The sequence below is a fragment of the Egretta garzetta genome, unplaced genomic scaffold (assembly GCF_000687185.1).
Source record: "Egretta garzetta isolate BGI_Z169 unplaced genomic scaffold, ASM68718v1 scaffold402, whole genome shotgun sequence".
NCBI lineage: Eukaryota > Metazoa > Chordata > Aves > Pelecaniformes > Ardeidae > Egretta > Egretta garzetta.
Window position 1 is genome coordinate 512,914 of NW_009258823.1, and position 18,250 is coordinate 531,163.

Genomic DNA, 18,250 nt, shown 5'->3' on the forward strand with positions numbered 1-18,250 from the left:
TGTTTTCAACTGCAGTCATTTATCATCGTTTTGTCAAACCTACAGTGCCAAAAAATCAACAGATACCTCAACCAAAATGTGGTTTTACTATGAAGAATGCTCAGGATTGCTCTCGGCATACTCAGTATGACCGTGATGACATGAGCTTTTTTACATTCTTCAGGCTTACTCCTTTTTTTTAATTAAATTAGTGAAATGAAATTTTGGAAAATTTAGAATTGACCATACAGTCACCATGCAAAAAGTTACTCAGGTTGTTCTCACTTTTTATTTAAAGGGGAAGAATGGACCCTTCAAAGAATGCTACTACGGGCATCTGAAGCAGTATAAACTTACCAAACTCTCTCCTTCTACGAAATACTCGCTCAGATTAGCTGCTAAGAATGATATTGGAATGAGGTAATGAACACGATGTATCACATCACTTATTTTCTCGTCAATTATGTCTGCTGCTGTTAATATTTTATTTTTTTAAATATTTTTCCAGTGGGTTTAGCGAGACAGTAAAAAAAAAGCAATTGTCCCACCAGCCCCGTCGCCCCCAGTGCTCGTTGAAGCAGGAGTGACCTGGCTGTCAGTGAAGTGGAGCCCACCTAACGGGGTGTCTTCAGACGACTCTCTCACTTACAGCTTGGACATGGAGGAGGAAGGTTCTGTAAGTGCTGGGTCTGGTTTTATGTCCAAAAGCCTGATATGCAGTAGTGCTTAAACAAAAAATTAACTCTGTATTTTACTTGCACATGAAGTGCTGCAAAATACTGCAACAGCTGGCAAGTATTGCGCGTATCCGTGAAACAAAGATGAAGTTCGAGCTTAAAAAAAATAATTGATCCATCTGATCTGGTTTCTGTTTTATCATGGAAAATTAGTGACTGCATTTGTTTTCCCTCCTTTACAGGGTTATGGCTTCCAACCGCAGTACAATGGAGATGAACTCTCATGCACTTTAAGAAACCTTAGGAGGAGTACATCCTATAAGTTTAGGGTTTGTACTGTCTTTTGTTTCTAATTTAATTACGACTGTATGCTTTTTTGCAGTTTTAGCGTTATCGTACAGCTACGCCACTTCCTATGGAGACAGCAGAAAATTACCTGCAGTACTTCTGTTGTTATAGTAGTTTGGGGTGTAATAGTAATACAAATCAGATGATTTTTTTTTTTTTTTTCTTTTTGCACTAGCTAATTGTGTTTTCTTTTAAATTGTTGTCTTTTCTGTTGTGGAGTCTTTTTTTTTTTTTTTTTTTTTTTTTCCTCCTTTCATGGAAGAACTTTATAAATAATCAGCAGGATATTACGTGTCATTAAATCAAGCATTTATTATATATTCCATTCATTCCCTAAACAGCTCTTTGCCTACAACAGTGAAGGAAAAAGTAGTCCTAGTGAGGTGGTAGAACACAGCACCGATCCTGATAAACCTGGACCACCAAGTAAACCGACTGTAAAGGGCAAGATCCATTCGCACAGCGTGAAAGTTACGTGGGGTAGGTTACCTTTTCCTGACGCTCTGTTTGAGCGCTGCTTATGTATGTGCAGTCACTCAGTAATGCAGATTAAAGCACAGAAGCAAGCCCAGGCTAATTATTTGTCTCCACAGGTATCATTATTACGGGAGAAATACTTCGCGTTAACAGAAAATTGCGATGTGGTTTGCTTTGGGGCTGCAGCACAAAAGTAGTGGTTGTCTTTATTCATTTTAGAGCAGCAGTCACTGCTGTTGGCTGTTTTAAGAGCCTCTAGATTTACTGCGGTGCTTAAATAATTTTCATGTGCTCTTAAAAAAAATGAGATAGGATACCTGAAATTGGAATTATTTTCCTAGTGACTCTTCTTCCTGGCATAATCACAATTAATAATATAGCCACCCCCCCATTTTTCAAGAAAACTTATTGTGAATATATAAGTACTCTGCTTTCTGTTTCTGTTTGAATTGAGTTTTCTACTTGAACGTATTCTCCAATGAGTGAAGGAAGATGTTCTCTGAAAAAGCTGATAACGGAATAATGCGTTGTTTTGAAATCTTCTGTAATTGATTTTAAGATGTTGATTTCTTGCAGAACCACCCAAAGATAACGGAGGATCAGACATTACGAAATACTTCTTGGAAATCTCAGAAACATCAGCTGGTAAGCAATCATCCTTAAGTACTAATGCAGCTTGTGGGCTATTTCAGTGTCCTACTCGTCGCTCCAGCAATTACTGTCCTGTTTTCATACGTCTATATTGTGTTGTACATGTTCTTTGCATAACTGATCATTCAAATTGGATTCTGTGGCTCGATTAGCTCCTAATTAATAATTGCGTGAGAGAATTTTTAAGGTTGATTTTTGCAAAAAAGTTTTATAGTGTAAAGTATTTTCTATCTTTCCTCAGGAAGTAAATGGGACACCATATACAGTGGTTCCCAGAGAGAACACGTGTGTGATCATCTCAAGCCTGGCACTTCATACAGAATGAGAGTTTATTGCGTCAGTAAAGGTGGTGAGAGCCAGGTGAGAAAAAGGAGGACAAAATTTACCTCTGAAAACCATTTCTGTGTTTTAGTGAAAGGTTGGTTTGTGTTTCCGCTCTAAAATAACGTGTATTCCTGCTAGGCTTCCGATGTTACGACTGTTACGACGTCAGCTGTTCCTCCTGGACCGTGTCCTGCTCCGTGCCTGGCAGGCAAAGCTAAGCCCAAGGAAATCACTTTGCAGTGGGGTAAGCTCCGGTGTTTCTGAGCAAAGTATTTTTCTAATTTTAAATGTCAGAACAAAAATGAAAACTCTGTAGAAGTCTTCAGGGGGGAGAAGATAAAAAATACATAGATGTGGTCTGCCTCCTTAGGTTTTGGTTGGTTTGGGTTTTTTTTTAAGACGACCAAAGGTTGCTAACTGCCTCCGATTTGGTGATGCATGTGTGTGCAACGATACGGTGAGGCTTAAGCAGGCATAAATGTCTTCCAGTGAGAAAGCTTGCCGACTGCCTCATTACTGACCCGTGTTTGGCAATTTAAAAATCAATCCTCCTCTTCCCATTTTTATCTCAGTAAAGGAGGTAATCAGAAGTAATGAAGATACGCTGCTTTTTGGAGGAAATATGTGGAAAATATCTGGAAAAAAAAACCTGATGAAGGCCATCTTAAACTAATGGGTATCCAGGGGAAAAAAGCGAGCTTCATAAAGTGTTTCTGCCCAGATATATGATAAAAGCCTGCATTCTTAACTTCTAGAATTCATCTGATTCAACTTTTAGCTTGAGGAGGCTGCTTAGAAACTCCTTAAAAGGAAAAGTGCTTTGTGAAATGAATAGGAAAAAAAAATTTCTCTTTCTATTTCATAGGCCCACCGTCTGTAGATGGAGGTTCCGACATTACAGAATATGTTATAGAGATGGCGAATTCTGACCAAGAGGAACGCAGACAAGTGTATCAGGGTCCAGCATCTGAATACGTAGTAAACAATCTACTGCCAGGGAGAACATATTGCTTCTGGATACGAGCAGCAAATAAAGTTGGGGTAACCACTGTGCTAATGAGATCAATATTTTGGGGGGGTTTTGTGGTGGTTTTTTTTCTTTTTTTTTTTTTACACAAGAGACAGGAATGATACGATTTTCTTACGAGCCTGGAGATATTTTATAGCTTCTGTGTTCTGTTGAAGGAGCAAAATTTCTTAAAAAAATATGATTTAAAGAAGATTCAGTAAATTAGGGCTGAAGGAAGGGCCGAATGTCCCTGATTAAGGGGATGTTTGCAGTGTGGTGTTTCTGTTGTTGACTGGATTACTGTCAGTACCCAAGGTGACGAGCCCAAAGTTAGCGCTAGACGTTCTCTTACTACTTTTAGTCCAGTGTAAACCCTGCATTTCTGGCTGTGAATAACCACTTCATGTTTGTGCCTTAAGAAACTGCCTTATGTTTCACAATTAGTCTAGACTCTGCAGATCGGTGGTGTGGGAATAGTATTGTGTAGAGAGGGGTGTGTTCAAATAACACCAGGTTTGAAAAAGGTCGGGATAAATGTTGGTTGCATAAAAAAAGTTTGTCTGAAACAGTACCCAGCTGCTTCGGGAAGCCAGGCCCCGACTACAGGGGAAGGAGGAGTTACAAAACCATAGCAGTGGGAGTTAGCGGGAGGATTACAGATATCCTGTAGGCACAGGGCCAGTTTGCAGGGTAAACTACCTGAAAGGAATTTTAAACGGTGCTGTGAAACTAAGCACCGAGCTCTCCTACTTATTTCTCTGTCAAGTTAAAAATAATTTGTTTTCTTCAGCTGATAGGCTTGCACCTCGGTTTTTGCTCTACTGCTGTTGCTGTATTCATGCAATCGTATTTCCTTGCAGTTTGGTCCTCACTCTGACAAAGCAGAGATCTCTACTGCTCCAGGACCCCCCGAGCAATGTTGCAAGCCCCTGATAACTTGTAAAAGTGCAACCTGCGTTGTAGTTTCATGGGAGGTAGGTTTTAATGGTTTTCTGTAATTAATATTTGGCTTTTAGAATTCCAGTGACACATGTGTGATAGGCAGAAATGGAAGGAACAACCAGTGTTGAGGTGGAATATTTTGAGCATGTGTCTTTTTATAGAGGTTTACACTGGTTTTGTAAATTCTGCCAGCTATGAATTTCCATCTTAACTGAATAAATCACGTGATGTTTAATCCTCCTTGTGGTATGGTAACTAGTATGCAGTATATGTAATTCATTCAAGTCATAAGAGATGGTGAGTCTTTCAAAATTCTGGTCTGAACTGTGGTGGTGTTACAGGTGTGTGGCTGGATGGAAAGCTTTTAACAAGCTGAACTTAAAATCACACCCTTGGCTATGGTGGAAAAGACCTCAGGTTTCAACCCCAGCGCTTCTTGTTCCAAAGTTTCCCTTGAGTGTAACGAGAGGTCGCACCTGGGTGGTGAACGCGCGTACGTGCGATAGCTGAAGGGAAATTTATCACTTAAACCCACAGAGTCCTGCGTGCAATGGTGCAGAAATCAGTGAATACAGACTGGACTGGGGGCAGGTGGAAGGATCAATGCATGTCATCTACACTGGCCCCTGCCAGAGCTATGAAGTAAAAGGTCTCACACCTGCAACCACGTACTATTGCAGAGTCCAGGTATGAAAAGCCTTTTGTTGTGTTACTAAGCCAACAAAGAAGTGCGTACAGTTTGAAGAAAAACTTCAGCTTGAGATAAATAAAACTGCGTACTGTCACCTGCTAATGCAGCAGAGAAGGTAATTGGTAAAAATGCTTTCCCTTCTCCCCCAGTCCCTCCTAACTGCATCTTTCCAGAAAAGAAATTGAGATCTAGCGTTGCTTTCAGTACCAGACTTTTTGCCCTATTCGCATTTTATTTGGGAGATTTTCCATTCTCTTCCAAATGGCTTTTAATAATGTGCAGAAGGAAGCTCCAGAGCTGTGACTGTCTGCTTAGAGAAATACAGACTCGGCAAACAACACGGGGTCTCTCTTCCAGGCTGTGAATGTCGCTGGAGTTGGGTTGTTCGGCGAGACCGGTGTGGTGACAACCCCTGCGTCAGTGCCTGCAGCAGTGTCAGTACTGCATTTACTTGAAGAAGATCAAATGGAAATTTCTCTTCCTTTATCAACGTGCCTTGCGATTCAATGGGAAGAACCGTGTTGTCATGGGTCAGAGATCACTGGATATAACATAGAATATGGGGAAAAGCAGCTTGTAAGTGTTGGAAGAAATACAAGCCATGTTCTTGAGAATCTGCTGCCTGACACTCTGTACAGGTAATAATTAATCACTTTGTTCTGAAACTGCATTTGTACGATTTTCAGTCAATGGGTTTGAGGGCAGTGTTTTCAATTTTTAGAGCAGTTTTTCTTTCGGCTCTCAGACTATTTGCCTAATTTACTCTGCAGCTCCGGGGAAAAAAAAAAAAAAAAAAATCAAATGGCCATATCCAGAATCAAACCATGATGTTTTAGTGGCAAGAGTTAAGATTGCGGTGTTAAGATTAACATTCTGTCTCACAGCCAAGGCTTTATTCTAATTTTTCTGGGCTTAGAATTTTTTATTCTGAAGTAATGCCTACAATGGGATGGTGAGTATCTCGCCAAAAGAGGATGAACATACAGATGAGAGCAGAACGTGTGCATCTGTTGCATGCCTAGGCGTGGTTAAAGCTTAGTTCAGGTTCTGGATCATCCGTGCCGGTGAGGAGGCGAGCAGTTCAGGTTAACGTGGAAGACCTGGGCGCTTGCTCACTGAACAGAATAAACCTGAACAATACTGAGAAACACTGAAGCTTCATTATGTTCAAAACAATGTAATTATGTTGGCTTGTTTTGAAGTAGATTATTTTTAGAGCTAATTTCTAACTGTGTTTTAATTGCTTTATTGTTTGGAGTTACATTCTTTACAAATTTTAACTCTTGCTTTAATACCTAGCATTTTTGCAGGACCTCAGTAAATTAACCACGTAGCCGCTCTTCTCACGTTTTCTAGAGTTAGAATACAGGCCATAAACAGCTTTGGAGTTGGTCCTTTCAGTCATTCCATTAAAGCCAAAACGAAACCACTACCTCCTGGCCCTCCTCATCTTGAATGTGTGGTCTTCAGCTACCAGAGCCTTAAACTTAAATGGGGTGAAGGTCCTAGCAGAGCTTTAATTTCCAACCCTACACAATTCAACTTGCAGATGGAGGACAGGTTTGGCAGGTAAGATAAGCAGTACGTTAAGGATACTGTTGCTTTACAACTTCGTATTGAGTTTTTAATACATTTTAAGTATTCTTACTTCTGTTTGCACAGGTAAGGCATTTGGGCATCCCTTGGTTTGCATTTTTGCATCGCATTTTTCAACCAGAAACACTGTTGATAGCTGTTGCGCTAAGTATATACTTGTAAACGGTAAATACTATTCGCCATTTAAATAGTAATCTCCTACCATCTTCCTAGGTTGCCAGGTTTTTTTTAATTTTTTGGAAATTCTAAAATGAAGTCCCGTTTGCATATAAGAAAACACGGGGTTGACAGCTGTTCTTTAACTTGAGATCGCAACATAGGTAGCGTATACAAGGGAGTCAAATCGAGAGTTTGTGCCTGTAGTTTCTGTGGTAACCCGTGTGTGGCTGCAGCTTAGTGCTGGGACAGGTTGAGTGCATGCTTTGTCAGTGTCAATTAGGGCTTCCACCAGTGTGAGCGGTGCCTGTTGCTGATGTGATGCACGTCGTGATCCGTTGATGACGACAGCAGAGCTCGAGCTGCCCAGCGCTCGCTCTGCCTGCCTGCAGAAAGCTGGGGCACCCGGAACGCGTTGTCGCTTTTCTGTGCTTCAGTTAGATGTGAAACTGTTCCACTGATGATCCTGACGTACAAATTTGTGATTCCTGAATAATACTAATTTATAGATATTCTGGTTTTTCTTCCAGGTTTGTTACTGTTTATAATGGTCCTTGTCATACATACAAGGTACAGCGGCTCAGTGAATCCACTACATACTATTTTAAAATCCAGGCATATAATGATGCTGGAGAGGGAGAGTTTTCTGAAGTTTACGCTTTCACTACAACCAAGTCTCCACCCGCGTCTCTTAAAGGTGAGCTTACACTGCGCTAGAAACTCCTGCAAGCCCTTTACGTGCTGGGTGAAACGCTAAAACCCGACTCTTCCCAGCGTAGCCTTTGTGGGACAGAGAACAGCAACTCGCTGTGATAGGCGTTATCTTGGTATAGGAAGGGCTCTACTGGTGTAAGACCAGCATCTCCGGCACCGTAGCTCTTCTACCCCAGACAGCAAGGATTTCCTTTACCCATTTTCAACTGGAAAGCCAGTTTTCAGGGTGATCTATCATTTGATACGAGTTACGACAGCACGCAGGCAAATGAGAACACAAATAATTCCTCTGATCTTCACTTCCTGATAAGAACATTGAAGATTGCCATTAGAGGAAAAATCATTCGGAAGATCAGAGTGCTGATTACGTGCAGGAAAATCAGTTGGGTCAGCCGTGTTTATAACGTGTAATTTCAGCTCTGGAGATAGGCGGCCATAAATGCCGTTTTCTGTAGTGATTTGAAAGTGCTTGCTCACCCATAGAAGCATCAAGCGTCAGAAGCTCATCTTGTCAGCTTGAAAAGACAGACAAGTGTAACCTACAAATATTACAATGATCCCTTCTTAAGCTTATGTCATGAAACATAGCAAAAAAAGAAAGAAACAAACAAATCCTAATTGCTTAAAATCATTTGAATGACTGTTACCTCTACGTCGTTAACAAATAGATTGGGAAAACCTTAAGCTTTTAGGGTTACACTGCCCACTCACTTGCATTAGAACTGAAACATTTTCCATGGGAAACGTACAAAAGCAAAGCCCGCTTTAAGCCAGAGGGAGAAAACTTCCTTGTCGCTGAAACTAGTGCCCGTTTGCTACATTAACTGTGCAAATGAGTCTCTGCAGTAACGGGTGATTTTGGCCCTTTTCTTCCAATTGAAAAAACAATTTGTAGAGGCCATTGTTCTCTTTTTTTCCTAAAATGCCAACAAATCACTGTTTTTTTTCTAGCACCCAAAGCAAATCAGCTGGAAGAGAACACTTACGAAATCACATGGGAACCTTTACAGCCGATGAAAGGAGATTCCATTGTTTACATCCTTCAGCTTGCTGCCGGGAGAGAGTTCGATCAGGTACCTTTATTTACCATCATGAGCCTGAGGGTTTTTTTACTTTGAACAAATATTGCGAAAAAAGATGTCTGTATTCGAAGGCTCAAATTCTGTTTGGCGATGCTAGGGGTGGGGATGCTTTCACATCGGCAAGGGGTTCGAGTCACCATCCCGGCTCCCAGGGGGCTTCATTCCCGGTCTCGGTCAGTTCCTCTCGGTGAGGCTTTAAGTTTGTGATGGGTGAGGATGGCTTCCAGCATAGGGTCCTGCCCTGCTGCCTCTTCACGGCATCCAGGGTTGCCCCAGATTAAAGAGCATAAAGTTTCCGTTCCCTCTTGACCCTTTGCTTGTGCTGTAAAAGCAAACGGCTGCGAAGGCAGGCTGGAGAGTCACTGGGAGAACTGGTTACCTAGAAGTGGCTTAACGCTGTTTGATCCTGTTCTGCCCGCCTTTCCCTTGGCTCTTGTGGTTCTTACATCCCATGGTCTGTGGCGTCGCTACCTTCACTGGTCATAGGCAGCACCTGCCCCGCTTCACCGGGGGAGCTCTACAGAGCCAGATTCCTGGTTTGGTGGTTTGGTTTTTTTTTCCTGAGCTTCAAAATTCCAGGTCTGTCAGTGTGGGGGCATAGCAGGAAGCCTTGGATTATTCACAAGAAAATGAATCGTAATAAAATCTCAGCTTTTCTTTCTGAAGAATTTAAGTTGGCTTGAAGAGAACGACTTCAGGCAGCATCCAGCACTGCCTGTGCTCAGAAAGCATCGTGTGCTGTTGGTAAGAGAAATCGAATCCTGGGTAAAGCAGTTCTCTCTCTCTCTTTCTCTCTCTCCCCTGCTGCTGACTACATGCTGTTGGTAAGACAAATCGAATCCCAGGTAAAGCTCTCTCTTTCTCTCTCTCCCCTGCTGCTGACTAGGTATACAAGGGACCAGAGACTTCCTTCCGTCTCACGAGCTTGCAGACAAACTGTGAATATCGGATCAGAGTCTGCGCTGGCCGTCAGTCCCAAGACTCTGCTGGATCGCAAGAACTGTATGGACCCTACAGTCCCAGTACAGTGTTCTCATCTCAGAAACAAGAGCTGGTTCCACCGTGTGCTGATTTGACGACGGAGTTGGCGGAGACTAAGAAGACGTTGCGTGAAGAGCGCTTCATCGCTATCGTTCTTCTCTGCGGCTTTGCAGTGGTTGCTATTTTATTTGCTGTTGTTATCCAGTACTTTGTAATCAAGTAGACAAGAGCCTATTCAGTACTCAGCTTTTTGTACAGAAGCTCTTTCGGGTATTTATGGTTAGTTCTAATTAAAATCCTAGCTGGAAATGTATAGTTACATGCGTTTCCGCTCTTGCTGCTGGCTAACAGTGAGGCTGGGTTGGCAGATCCTTTCCAAATACTGAACACAGATTTCTTGTAGAAAGGGTAATCCTGGGTCCTCTGTAATCAGGGTTAGCTGTTCATAAAACAGCACAAATAAAAAAAAAAAAAAACAAACTGCCTTACGGTGCACACTGGTGTGTGTGTGTGTGCACACTCTTCCTCTCTCCGAATTCAAAGCGGGGCCCCTTGGCTGGGCAGAGAGAGAAGGCCTTGCTAGAACGAGTCCTTTCCAAGTGCAACTAGAGCAGTGGTAGTCGATCCGCAGTGTTTAATCAGGTATTGTAGTTTGGTATACACGACATACAGCGGCACAAATGCTTAAGCTTAGAGCAGAACTGTATTGCAGAACATTACTAGAGCATACCACATTTACTAGACTGTAGGAGGAAAGCAGAATATTGACTTTGACTTAGTGATATTGCTACTTTACAGTTATTTTAATATTTCGGATTCAGTAATAATCATTTCAAGTGTTAAAAAGCAGAGGGTGCCAGCATTTTTAGAATTTGAATCAAAATGCTAGACAAAACGTTAGCGGGACGCAATGTCCGTACGGCGAAGGCGTTCGTACGTCACGTTGCAGAAGAGGCCCCTTTCGTATTGTACATTTCTGAATGAAATGCGTTCTGCTGGTGGTGAGCAGCTGTTGGCCCAATCCACATTTCACTCTCAGTGCCTGAGAGAAAAGTAATTTCCTGTGCTTCTGATCAAATCTTTGCAGTGTTTTCAGAAAAGCACAGGTATTGTCTTTAAGGAGAAAGAGTGCATTTATGATAAATGTTACACTATTTGGCTCAAACTGAGCAAATGTTTTTGTACTATTATTAACCTAAAAATAAAAAGTTCAAACTGCTTTTGGATGCCCTTCTAACTTAATCCGAATAATCAAATTGTACATGAAAGAACTCTTTTTAGATAACGTTTATACAATGTTTTAAATGACTTGCTACCCCAGCGGTAGCAGCTTCACATTCCATTGTTTTTTCTAGATGGGAATGTTCAGCCTGCAATGAACTTTTCTGAAACTCGTCCTGTTTGTCGGGGGGGTTGTTTGTTTTGTGGACGCTGTGCACTACATACGACTGCTCGGGTTCAGTCTGCTTGCGAATGCCTAAAGAGGAGTCTGATGGCTGTCGTCTTTATAGCAAATACTTTGAAAGCTGGAACTCGCAAATTCGAACGTGTTGCAGAGTGGGTCTTCCCGACAGCTTTTGGAATATGCCATAGAAAGGTAGATTTTAGCGTATTTTGCAAAGACTACGGCTACACTTTATATACATCGGAGCGATGCACTTGTACGTGGCATGTTGGATGTGATAGTGCTACAGGCTAAGTATTTCCAGTAATTAATCACTTTAAGGGTCTTTCTCCTATGGCAGTTGATGAATAATGTTGCGTTAGAGTTTGAGGCATTGTGTTGTATTTCAGATGTGGAAAACCTAAATTATGACATAGTATCGCTTAATACTCTTAAAAGTAGATTTATGGTGCAATCTGAAATTAATCTTTTCAAAATGTACTCTTCATTTTGTACTCTATTTATTTTGATTAAAAGTCCTGGAAAATGTATGTTTGAATGTATTGTTCTACTTGTAGCAGAACTTTAAGTTAATCATTTATTATATCATAGAAATCTCTCCCTCCAGCGTTGGAAAGAGTTTTATACAGATATTAGTCTTTAGTTTGCAGAAGAGTTTACAATCTGTCTTTATTTCTCTTCATAGTCTACTTTTAGCAGATAAGACGGCCTTCAGCAAATCTCTATTGCCAAAGGGTTATTTCTTTTAACTCTTAGAACGATGTTTGTAGAGGTTGATTTGGCAATAACACTGATGATAATTTTAAAAGATAAATTAGGATCGCAGAGCAAATACTAACAAGTCACGACTCCTAAAAAGTGAAAGCAAGTTCTTTTGCCATTGCCACAAAATACTCGCTTTTCCAGACCGTAGCCGTGCAAGCCTCCTGCAATACAGATTTTACGTCAGCCGTTGTCCATTCCAGAACGATGTACCCTAGTGGCATTAATGTATTGGGTATCTTCAGTTTTCTTGTATTGTAATTTTGAGGTATCTCAAACGTATGTTAAAGCTGCCATGCATTGTATTACTAAATTGTAACTATCAAATAGATAATATATTTAATACAGCCAATAAATAATACAAATGTATTCAAATTTGACCAGAGGGTTGTGTGTGTTTTTTCTGGATTTTGATCTGATTCAGGAGCGGTCATTTGTGCAGTGTCGTTTCAGGTGAAGAAACACATTCAAGCCTTGTTACTAAGTGTCATTAAGAGCTGTCTTAAAAAAATCTTTCTGCAAGAAAAGTGATTTGTGGGAACTCTAGCGTGACACTGTCCTCTTCCAAGAGCTGCGTCGGCCTGGGGACCAAGCGGTGCGATTTTTTTTTTTTTTTTTGAACCCATGTCCCTGAGGTCAGGAGGGTGCTGGGACAGCCAGCAAACTGGCGGCCTGGACGTGGCGTTTGCCTGTTTCACCAACCAGGGAGATGGACAAATGCCTCCCGCTCCTGCGTCCCTCCCCAGGGATCACCTTGTAGCCTCGCCACGTGAGCAATTTCTCACCCCTTTCCTTTCAGATTGTATTTCTTGCGCTTATTTGCTGAAAGCAAGCAGTTGGCCTGGCTTTCACCTCCACTTTCTCTCGGCTTCTGTGGGAAGAAAGTAACTTGAATTATGTTTCACAGGTCTGTGATAAACAGGATGCCTGGTCCTCAAAAACAGAGACAAATGCCTTCAGCGGAGCTTTGTGGACAGTCCAGCCTGACGGCGTGGCTGGTAAATTCCCTGAAAGAAGAGCCCAGCCTCCCCGTGCCTGCCCCTCTGCACAGGGCTAACACGAATCAACTCCAGCCTTCCTGAAACGCTCCAAACCTGTCACAGGAAACGCAGAGTAGCCAAAAGGACAGCCTCAATACTACTTCCAGTCTCCAAGTGCACCATCTACCTGGGTTTTAACCCATGATACTGCTGGCAAAATGCTTGGGTTGTGAGAATTAAGTCACTGCTGAACGGCTGACGTGAAAGAACTGAGCTTTCTACCTTCAGAAGAAACCTTTTCGCTCCTGGTCAGGCTCCTGCGACGCCGAGTTTGCTTGCGGTGCAGGATTTTGCTCATCACTTTCCTGTATTTGTGTGACATGATGTTGTAAAGTATGGGGTTTACAGAAGCCCCGAGGTAGAAGAGAAGCATGGCGACGAGGTTGAAGTACTGCGTGAGGTCATACAGGATGACTTCGCTCTGGGCAAAGAGGATTCGGCCAACGTGGAACGGGAGCCAACACGGCACAAAGGCCAAGACTACGACGGCTAAAGAGGAAGAGAGCGCACTTCAGTCGTCTCGAGCAGAGTTTATTCTGCCTCTTTATACTATTTAAGGACAGAGACGTGAGCTTGTGAAGTTAAACCCAGCAAAGACAAAACCTCCTGCCTTGCCCAGCTGCTTTTGGGCCACGATTCCTGCGAATCTCAAGCAACAGGGACTTAAGGTTGCACACAGAATTGTTTGCCATTGAAATAGGGCGTTCTACACCCACGTTGCCCAGTGGAGACAAAGGAATCAAATCAGCCTGGGGCAAAGCAGCCTGTACCTAAATTAAGGGCTACTGCCCATTCCTGGCATGAAAAATCCGGTGTCTGCGCCAAGGGACAGGTACCAGCTGGCACAGGATAAAGATCAGGTTCAAGTAAGCGCAGACAGGTGGGCTGTTCCCATCCTGAACAAAGCTGTAGTCACTAAGCTTGAGAAATTTTGCAGGGGAAATGGCTTTAAAACCTTAACTCGCCACAGCAGGGGAAGTGCCTGGTCTGGTTTTAGGTCACAGAGTTTTCCAACTTCTTTAATTTAATCCCACAAAGTCAGAGATGGGGGCGGGGAGGGGGGAGACATGAGGAGTGTGATCTCAAAACAACGGAAAGCCACGCTGATCTGCTTCCCTGCTGTGCAGTCAGATCCCTAACCTGCATACCATGCAGTCGGGGACTCCCCTTCTTTCTAGAAATGAGCCAGGAACACAAATTATGCATAAATCCATTGATTTTAAATCTGTGTAACCCTGTGGCTTTTGTCCCTCCTCTCCATCATCCCCCGTGTCACTGTAAGGCCCCATGGGAGTGATTAAAGCAGGCAGCTCTTCAGATTGGGTTTCTAAAATACTCTTACCCAGCGTTTTGGCAGTCTGCGTGTGGGACCTTCTCCTGCCCGCAGCCTGGCCGCCCGGCAGCCGCTGCCCGCTCTGCCGGAGCTTTCTGCAGATGAGTCCGTACAGCAGAGTCAAGCAGAGCATTGGCAGGAAGAAATAAATAGTGGAGACCCAAGTCATCGTCTCGAGCAGCCCCGTGCGGGCCACACGCTCGATGGACCTGCACTCCCGGCTCTCCTGGCTGCTGTTGGGGTGTTCCACCCCGAAGAGGAAGAGGATGGGGCCGGCGGTCAGGAGGGAGCAGCCCCACAGCGCCAGGATGACCCGTTTTACCCGGCACTTGGTGATGGTCGCTATGGCTTTCAGGGGAAAGCAGATGGCAAAGTACCTCTCCACGCTCACCGTGGTGATGTGCAGGATGGTGCAGTACGTGCACGTTTCGCTCAGGTAAATGAAGAACTTGCAGAGAAAATCCCCAAATATGTAGGGCTTGTACTTCCAAAGGCGGTAGAGGTCGGAAGGCAGGCCAAGGAAAATCAGCATGTCCCACAGCGCCATGCTGGACAGGTACATGTTCACTGTCGTACTCATCTCCTGCGAGCGCCTGAAAATGACTATCGTTATCAAATTCCCAGAGACTCCCAAGAAAAACAGGATGATGGAAACGACTGTCACGGGCACCAAAATATGGACGTCAAACAAAGAAAACGACTGCTCTTCGGAGGAGTCCGTGTCATTTCTGAAATAGCTGTGATTTGAGGCGGAGCCCATGTCTGGTTTCAAAGCGAAGGGCAGGGCTGGCTTCGTCAGAACCTTCGACGGAAACCTGGGTCGCAGTAAGGGAGAGGCAAGTTTCGAAGCGAGCGTCCCAGTGCCAGTCGTCTACGCAATGATTCTTATGTGATCAGGTAAAAAAACCAAAATGATATTCATAACCATTTAGCCAAGAAAGCTAAATACCCAAGTGCCAATTAGTCTGTTTTACAAGAAGCAAAGGAATATTGGATTCACATATCCAGCGTTCCCCAGACACAACCTTTTAAAACTAATATTGACCATTATAAAACAATATTTACCATGATGATATTTACCCTTAGCTTTGCAGTGTTTGGAAAAGGAGCAGGTTTTTTTACAATTCCTTTCGAGTTCTGTGAATCCCACTAAGTGCGTAGAGCCGGGTCTGGCGGCAGGCAGGAGTCCGGATCGATCACGGAGAACCTGCAAGGAGAGGCAGTCCCCGCAACGGGAGCTGGAGGAGAGCAGCCTCTCGGATGTGCTCAGCAGTTCGCCAGATCCTTCCAGCACTTGTGAGCACCATGAGTGGAAATCTTCAGGCTGAGAAGTTCCCTTGAGGCTCCCTCGAGGAGCAGGGAAGCTCGCGGGTGGACACAGAATGCTTCACCCCCAGGATGCTGTGGTGCCAGGAGGTCCCCGGGGTGCCAGCGTTCCCCAGCACAATTTCTGAGGAAATCAGCTGGGCCCACTTGACTTTTTTGCCGCCCATTCTGCGGTCATCCATCTTCCTCCCTCTGCCTACACACCGCTCATGATGCTGCACTTAACGCACACCCCCGCTCCGCTTTTCTCCTGACCCTGCAGAACTGCCTGCAGTTACCAGGTAGGGTAGAACAGTTCTTTGATACTGCAAATTTAATTAGCCCATTTGGGACAGTTGCATAATTTTCCATCGTTCCGTGTTTACTTAGGGCCTTTCCCACTTGAGCTCCTCCCCAGCATATGCTGCCGAGTGAGAAATTTCTACTGGCAGTGCTTTAATGACATTATTACGATAGGATGGGAAAGCCTTTATTTGAGCAGCAGTCTTCAAAATGAGACAGTCTGACACTTAGCCTTGATTTACTTTCCACTTCAAAAAAGATCAGAGATTATGAGCTGGAAAGCACCGGGGAGGCGAGGGGGAAAGGGGCCAGCGTGAGGGAAAACGCAAGGGAAGGCTCCGGGAAGCCGGAGGTTAACTGCAGCAGGCAGAGAGAGCAGGGACACTCGGCTCCAGAGGGGCTGTGTACACTGCTCGCCTCCACAGCAGGATGTGTCCGGCCACAGTCCTTGGAAAGTCCTCCATAACCCAGGAACCGGGGCGCTGGCAGAAGTGAGCAGGGTACCCGGTACAAAATAAACCTTCTCCATTCTCCTCGGAGCTCTGCTCTTTGCAGTTTTTCTTGTCTGAAGGACTATTTGAAAGCCAGCATTTTGTAGAGCCAAATACTGTGGGATTTGGGCTCGAAAGGTCAGTGCTGAGCACAGTCGCTGCATTGTGTTAACAGATCCCTGGTTCTAGCATTTGGGAGATTTCTGCTGCCTTTTCCAAGAGGCAGAAGTGCTGGCTGTGGGTTTGGTTTTTTTTCAAGAGATTGAAGCACCTGAATACCTCAAAAAAAAAGAAAAGCCGCCTGTGCACCAAGGCTTTCCTTTGCTGCACCTCAGACACCTCCACAAACCCCATCTAAGAAGAAATTCCCAATGCTTAACGCCGCGTTGGTGATGTAAACGGCGCACCCTGAGCAGCACTAAGCCCTGGCCGGCACATGTTCGCACGGGCTGGACAGCGTGCGGTTGCCGTCCCTGTTTACTGGAGCAGATCGCTCCCAGCTGGGAGAGAGCTGCCTTTGTGAACGTCCTCGGTTTGGCGGTAGCAGGCGGAGGAGTCAGCGCTCGGCCAGGCTATGCCATGACCCAGTTTCCTGTTTTTTACCAACACTGAAAGAAACCCCAGTGTCTGGGCAGAGATGAAGGGTGACCGCTCTTTCATTAGGCCGACGCGCGGTGCAGCCACAGCCAGCTGAACGCAGGCGCTCACAGCACAACCGTGCCCCAGAGGACTGGCGGTGGGGAGGAAGCTTTCACAGCCAGGCAGTCCCGCTCCGCACAGAAGGCATCTGTGGCCTTGGGGACAAGTATCCCCCCTGTAGAAGCTGGCTCTCCATGTCTCCTGCTCGCCATTGGTTTCCAGGCAGAAACGCTGCGAGTAACCGCAGCTCTTGGTTGTGCTGCTCGGCCTGGAGTCACCTCTGCCCAGCAGGGTGGGTGGGGAAGGTGGTCACAGCACGGACAGGAGATCTGGGGGGGGTGGAAGGGTCTTTGCCTGCTCCTGGGGGTAAACCCAGAGCCCTTCGACAGTACCACGTATCTTTCTTTTTTACTGCATCGGGAATAAATGGCAGTGATGGCAGGCAGCCCGACGATGCCAAGTTCCAGCCTGATCCCCAGCCTGCGTCCAGTCTGCGGTGGAAGAGCTTCCCTCCCCCTCTTCCCTAAAACAAGAGGAAAAAAAAAAAAGCTGGTTTTGTTTGTTGTCTAAGGTCAGTGTCTGGAATTCATCCTCCGTTCCCTCCTCGCAGGATGTTTTTGTGTAATACACTCTGACTCAAATGCTGGGCGCGGGTTTTCCAGCTCCTCCAGCCGCCGCCACGGCCATGGGGCTGCTCTGCCCCCCCGTGAGGCCGAGCCCAGCACCCATCACCGGCAAACCCGTGGGGCAGGGGGCCAGCTGCCATCTCAGTACGCATACACAGGGCACAAAGTCAGGTTTGAGCGTTGCATTTACAGCTGGGTAGGCTGAGCGTACGGCTTCCCGGAGTTAAACATCATCCCTGGTACAGCTGAGAGGCAGAGCGGGTCTCGCTGCTGCTGGAAGGTTGCGCAAGGCGTTGCAGGCATGAATCAGAGGGCTCACAAGTCAGCAGCTGTTTATTTCTTCTTGCTTGGCTTCTCCTCCCCGCTGTATCAGCTGCTTAGTGCGGATATCGCAGCTTCCTCAGACTTTGCCTCATTTGGCCCGGCACGGCTAATGATGACGCTACTGCAGCTTCTTCTGGCACGCTGCTAATCCCCCTCCATTTGACAAAATCATGAGAAAACAATTTTTTTTTTTTTCGTTCTGTTTTGCCTCAGGGAGAGAGAAACTTTTGATGAGACTTGCATGGAACGCATGTAGAGACCCTTCGGCTGCTAGGAAAACAAGCTCGGAAAGGCCTGCTGCCGCTACGCTCGGTTTTCGGTAATCCAGGGGATGCTGACGTTTACAAAGCGGCCGCTGAAGCCGTTCATGAAGCCCCGTAACCTCCTGCCCCACC

The 18,250-nt window shown here is 44.9% G+C and overlaps 3 protein-coding genes across 3 annotated transcripts in view; 2 read left to right on the forward strand and 1 right to left on the reverse strand.

Moving 5' to 3' along the window:
* Positions 1-12,082, forward strand: part of LOC104135970 (fibronectin type-III domain-containing protein 3a-like) — a 46,172-nt gene extending 34,090 nt beyond the window's left edge. Inside the window, 16 exon segments of the mRNA XM_009649673.2 lie at positions 278-399; positions 488-504; positions 507-655; positions 899-985; positions 1,346-1,484; positions 2,058-2,126; positions 2,374-2,492; positions 2,595-2,700; positions 3,322-3,497; positions 4,326-4,439; positions 4,945-5,094; positions 5,456-5,736; positions 6,455-6,667; positions 7,381-7,547; positions 8,516-8,637; positions 9,533-12,082. Coding sequence (XP_009647968.1) covers positions 278-399; positions 488-504; positions 507-655; positions 899-985; positions 1,346-1,484; positions 2,058-2,126; positions 2,374-2,492; positions 2,595-2,700; positions 3,322-3,497; positions 4,326-4,439; positions 4,945-5,094; positions 5,456-5,736; positions 6,455-6,667; positions 7,381-7,547; positions 8,516-8,637; positions 9,533-9,850 — 2,349 coding nt within the window. The 3' untranslated portion in view covers positions 9,851-12,082.
* A 765-nt stretch (positions 12,083-12,847) lies between these two features.
* LOC104135982 (growth hormone secretagogue receptor type 1-like) lies at positions 12,848-14,927 on the reverse strand. Its single transcript, XM_009649686.1, has 3 exons — positions 14,177-14,927; positions 13,057-13,323; positions 12,848-12,888 (listed from the first exon to the last, which is right to left on the reverse strand). The coding sequence occupies exons 1-3, from the start codon at positions 14,925-14,927 to the stop codon at positions 12,848-12,850; spliced, it is 1,059 nt and encodes a 352-aa protein (XP_009647981.1).
* Positions 14,926-18,250, forward strand: part of TAF9B (TATA-box binding protein associated factor 9b) — an 8,950-nt gene continuing 5,625 nt past the window's right edge. Inside the window, exon 1 of the mRNA XM_035889404.1 lies at positions 14,926-14,992. Within this exon, the coding sequence (XP_035745297.1) occupies positions 14,926-14,992 (67 nt within the window). The remainder of the gene's footprint in view (positions 14,993-18,250) is intronic.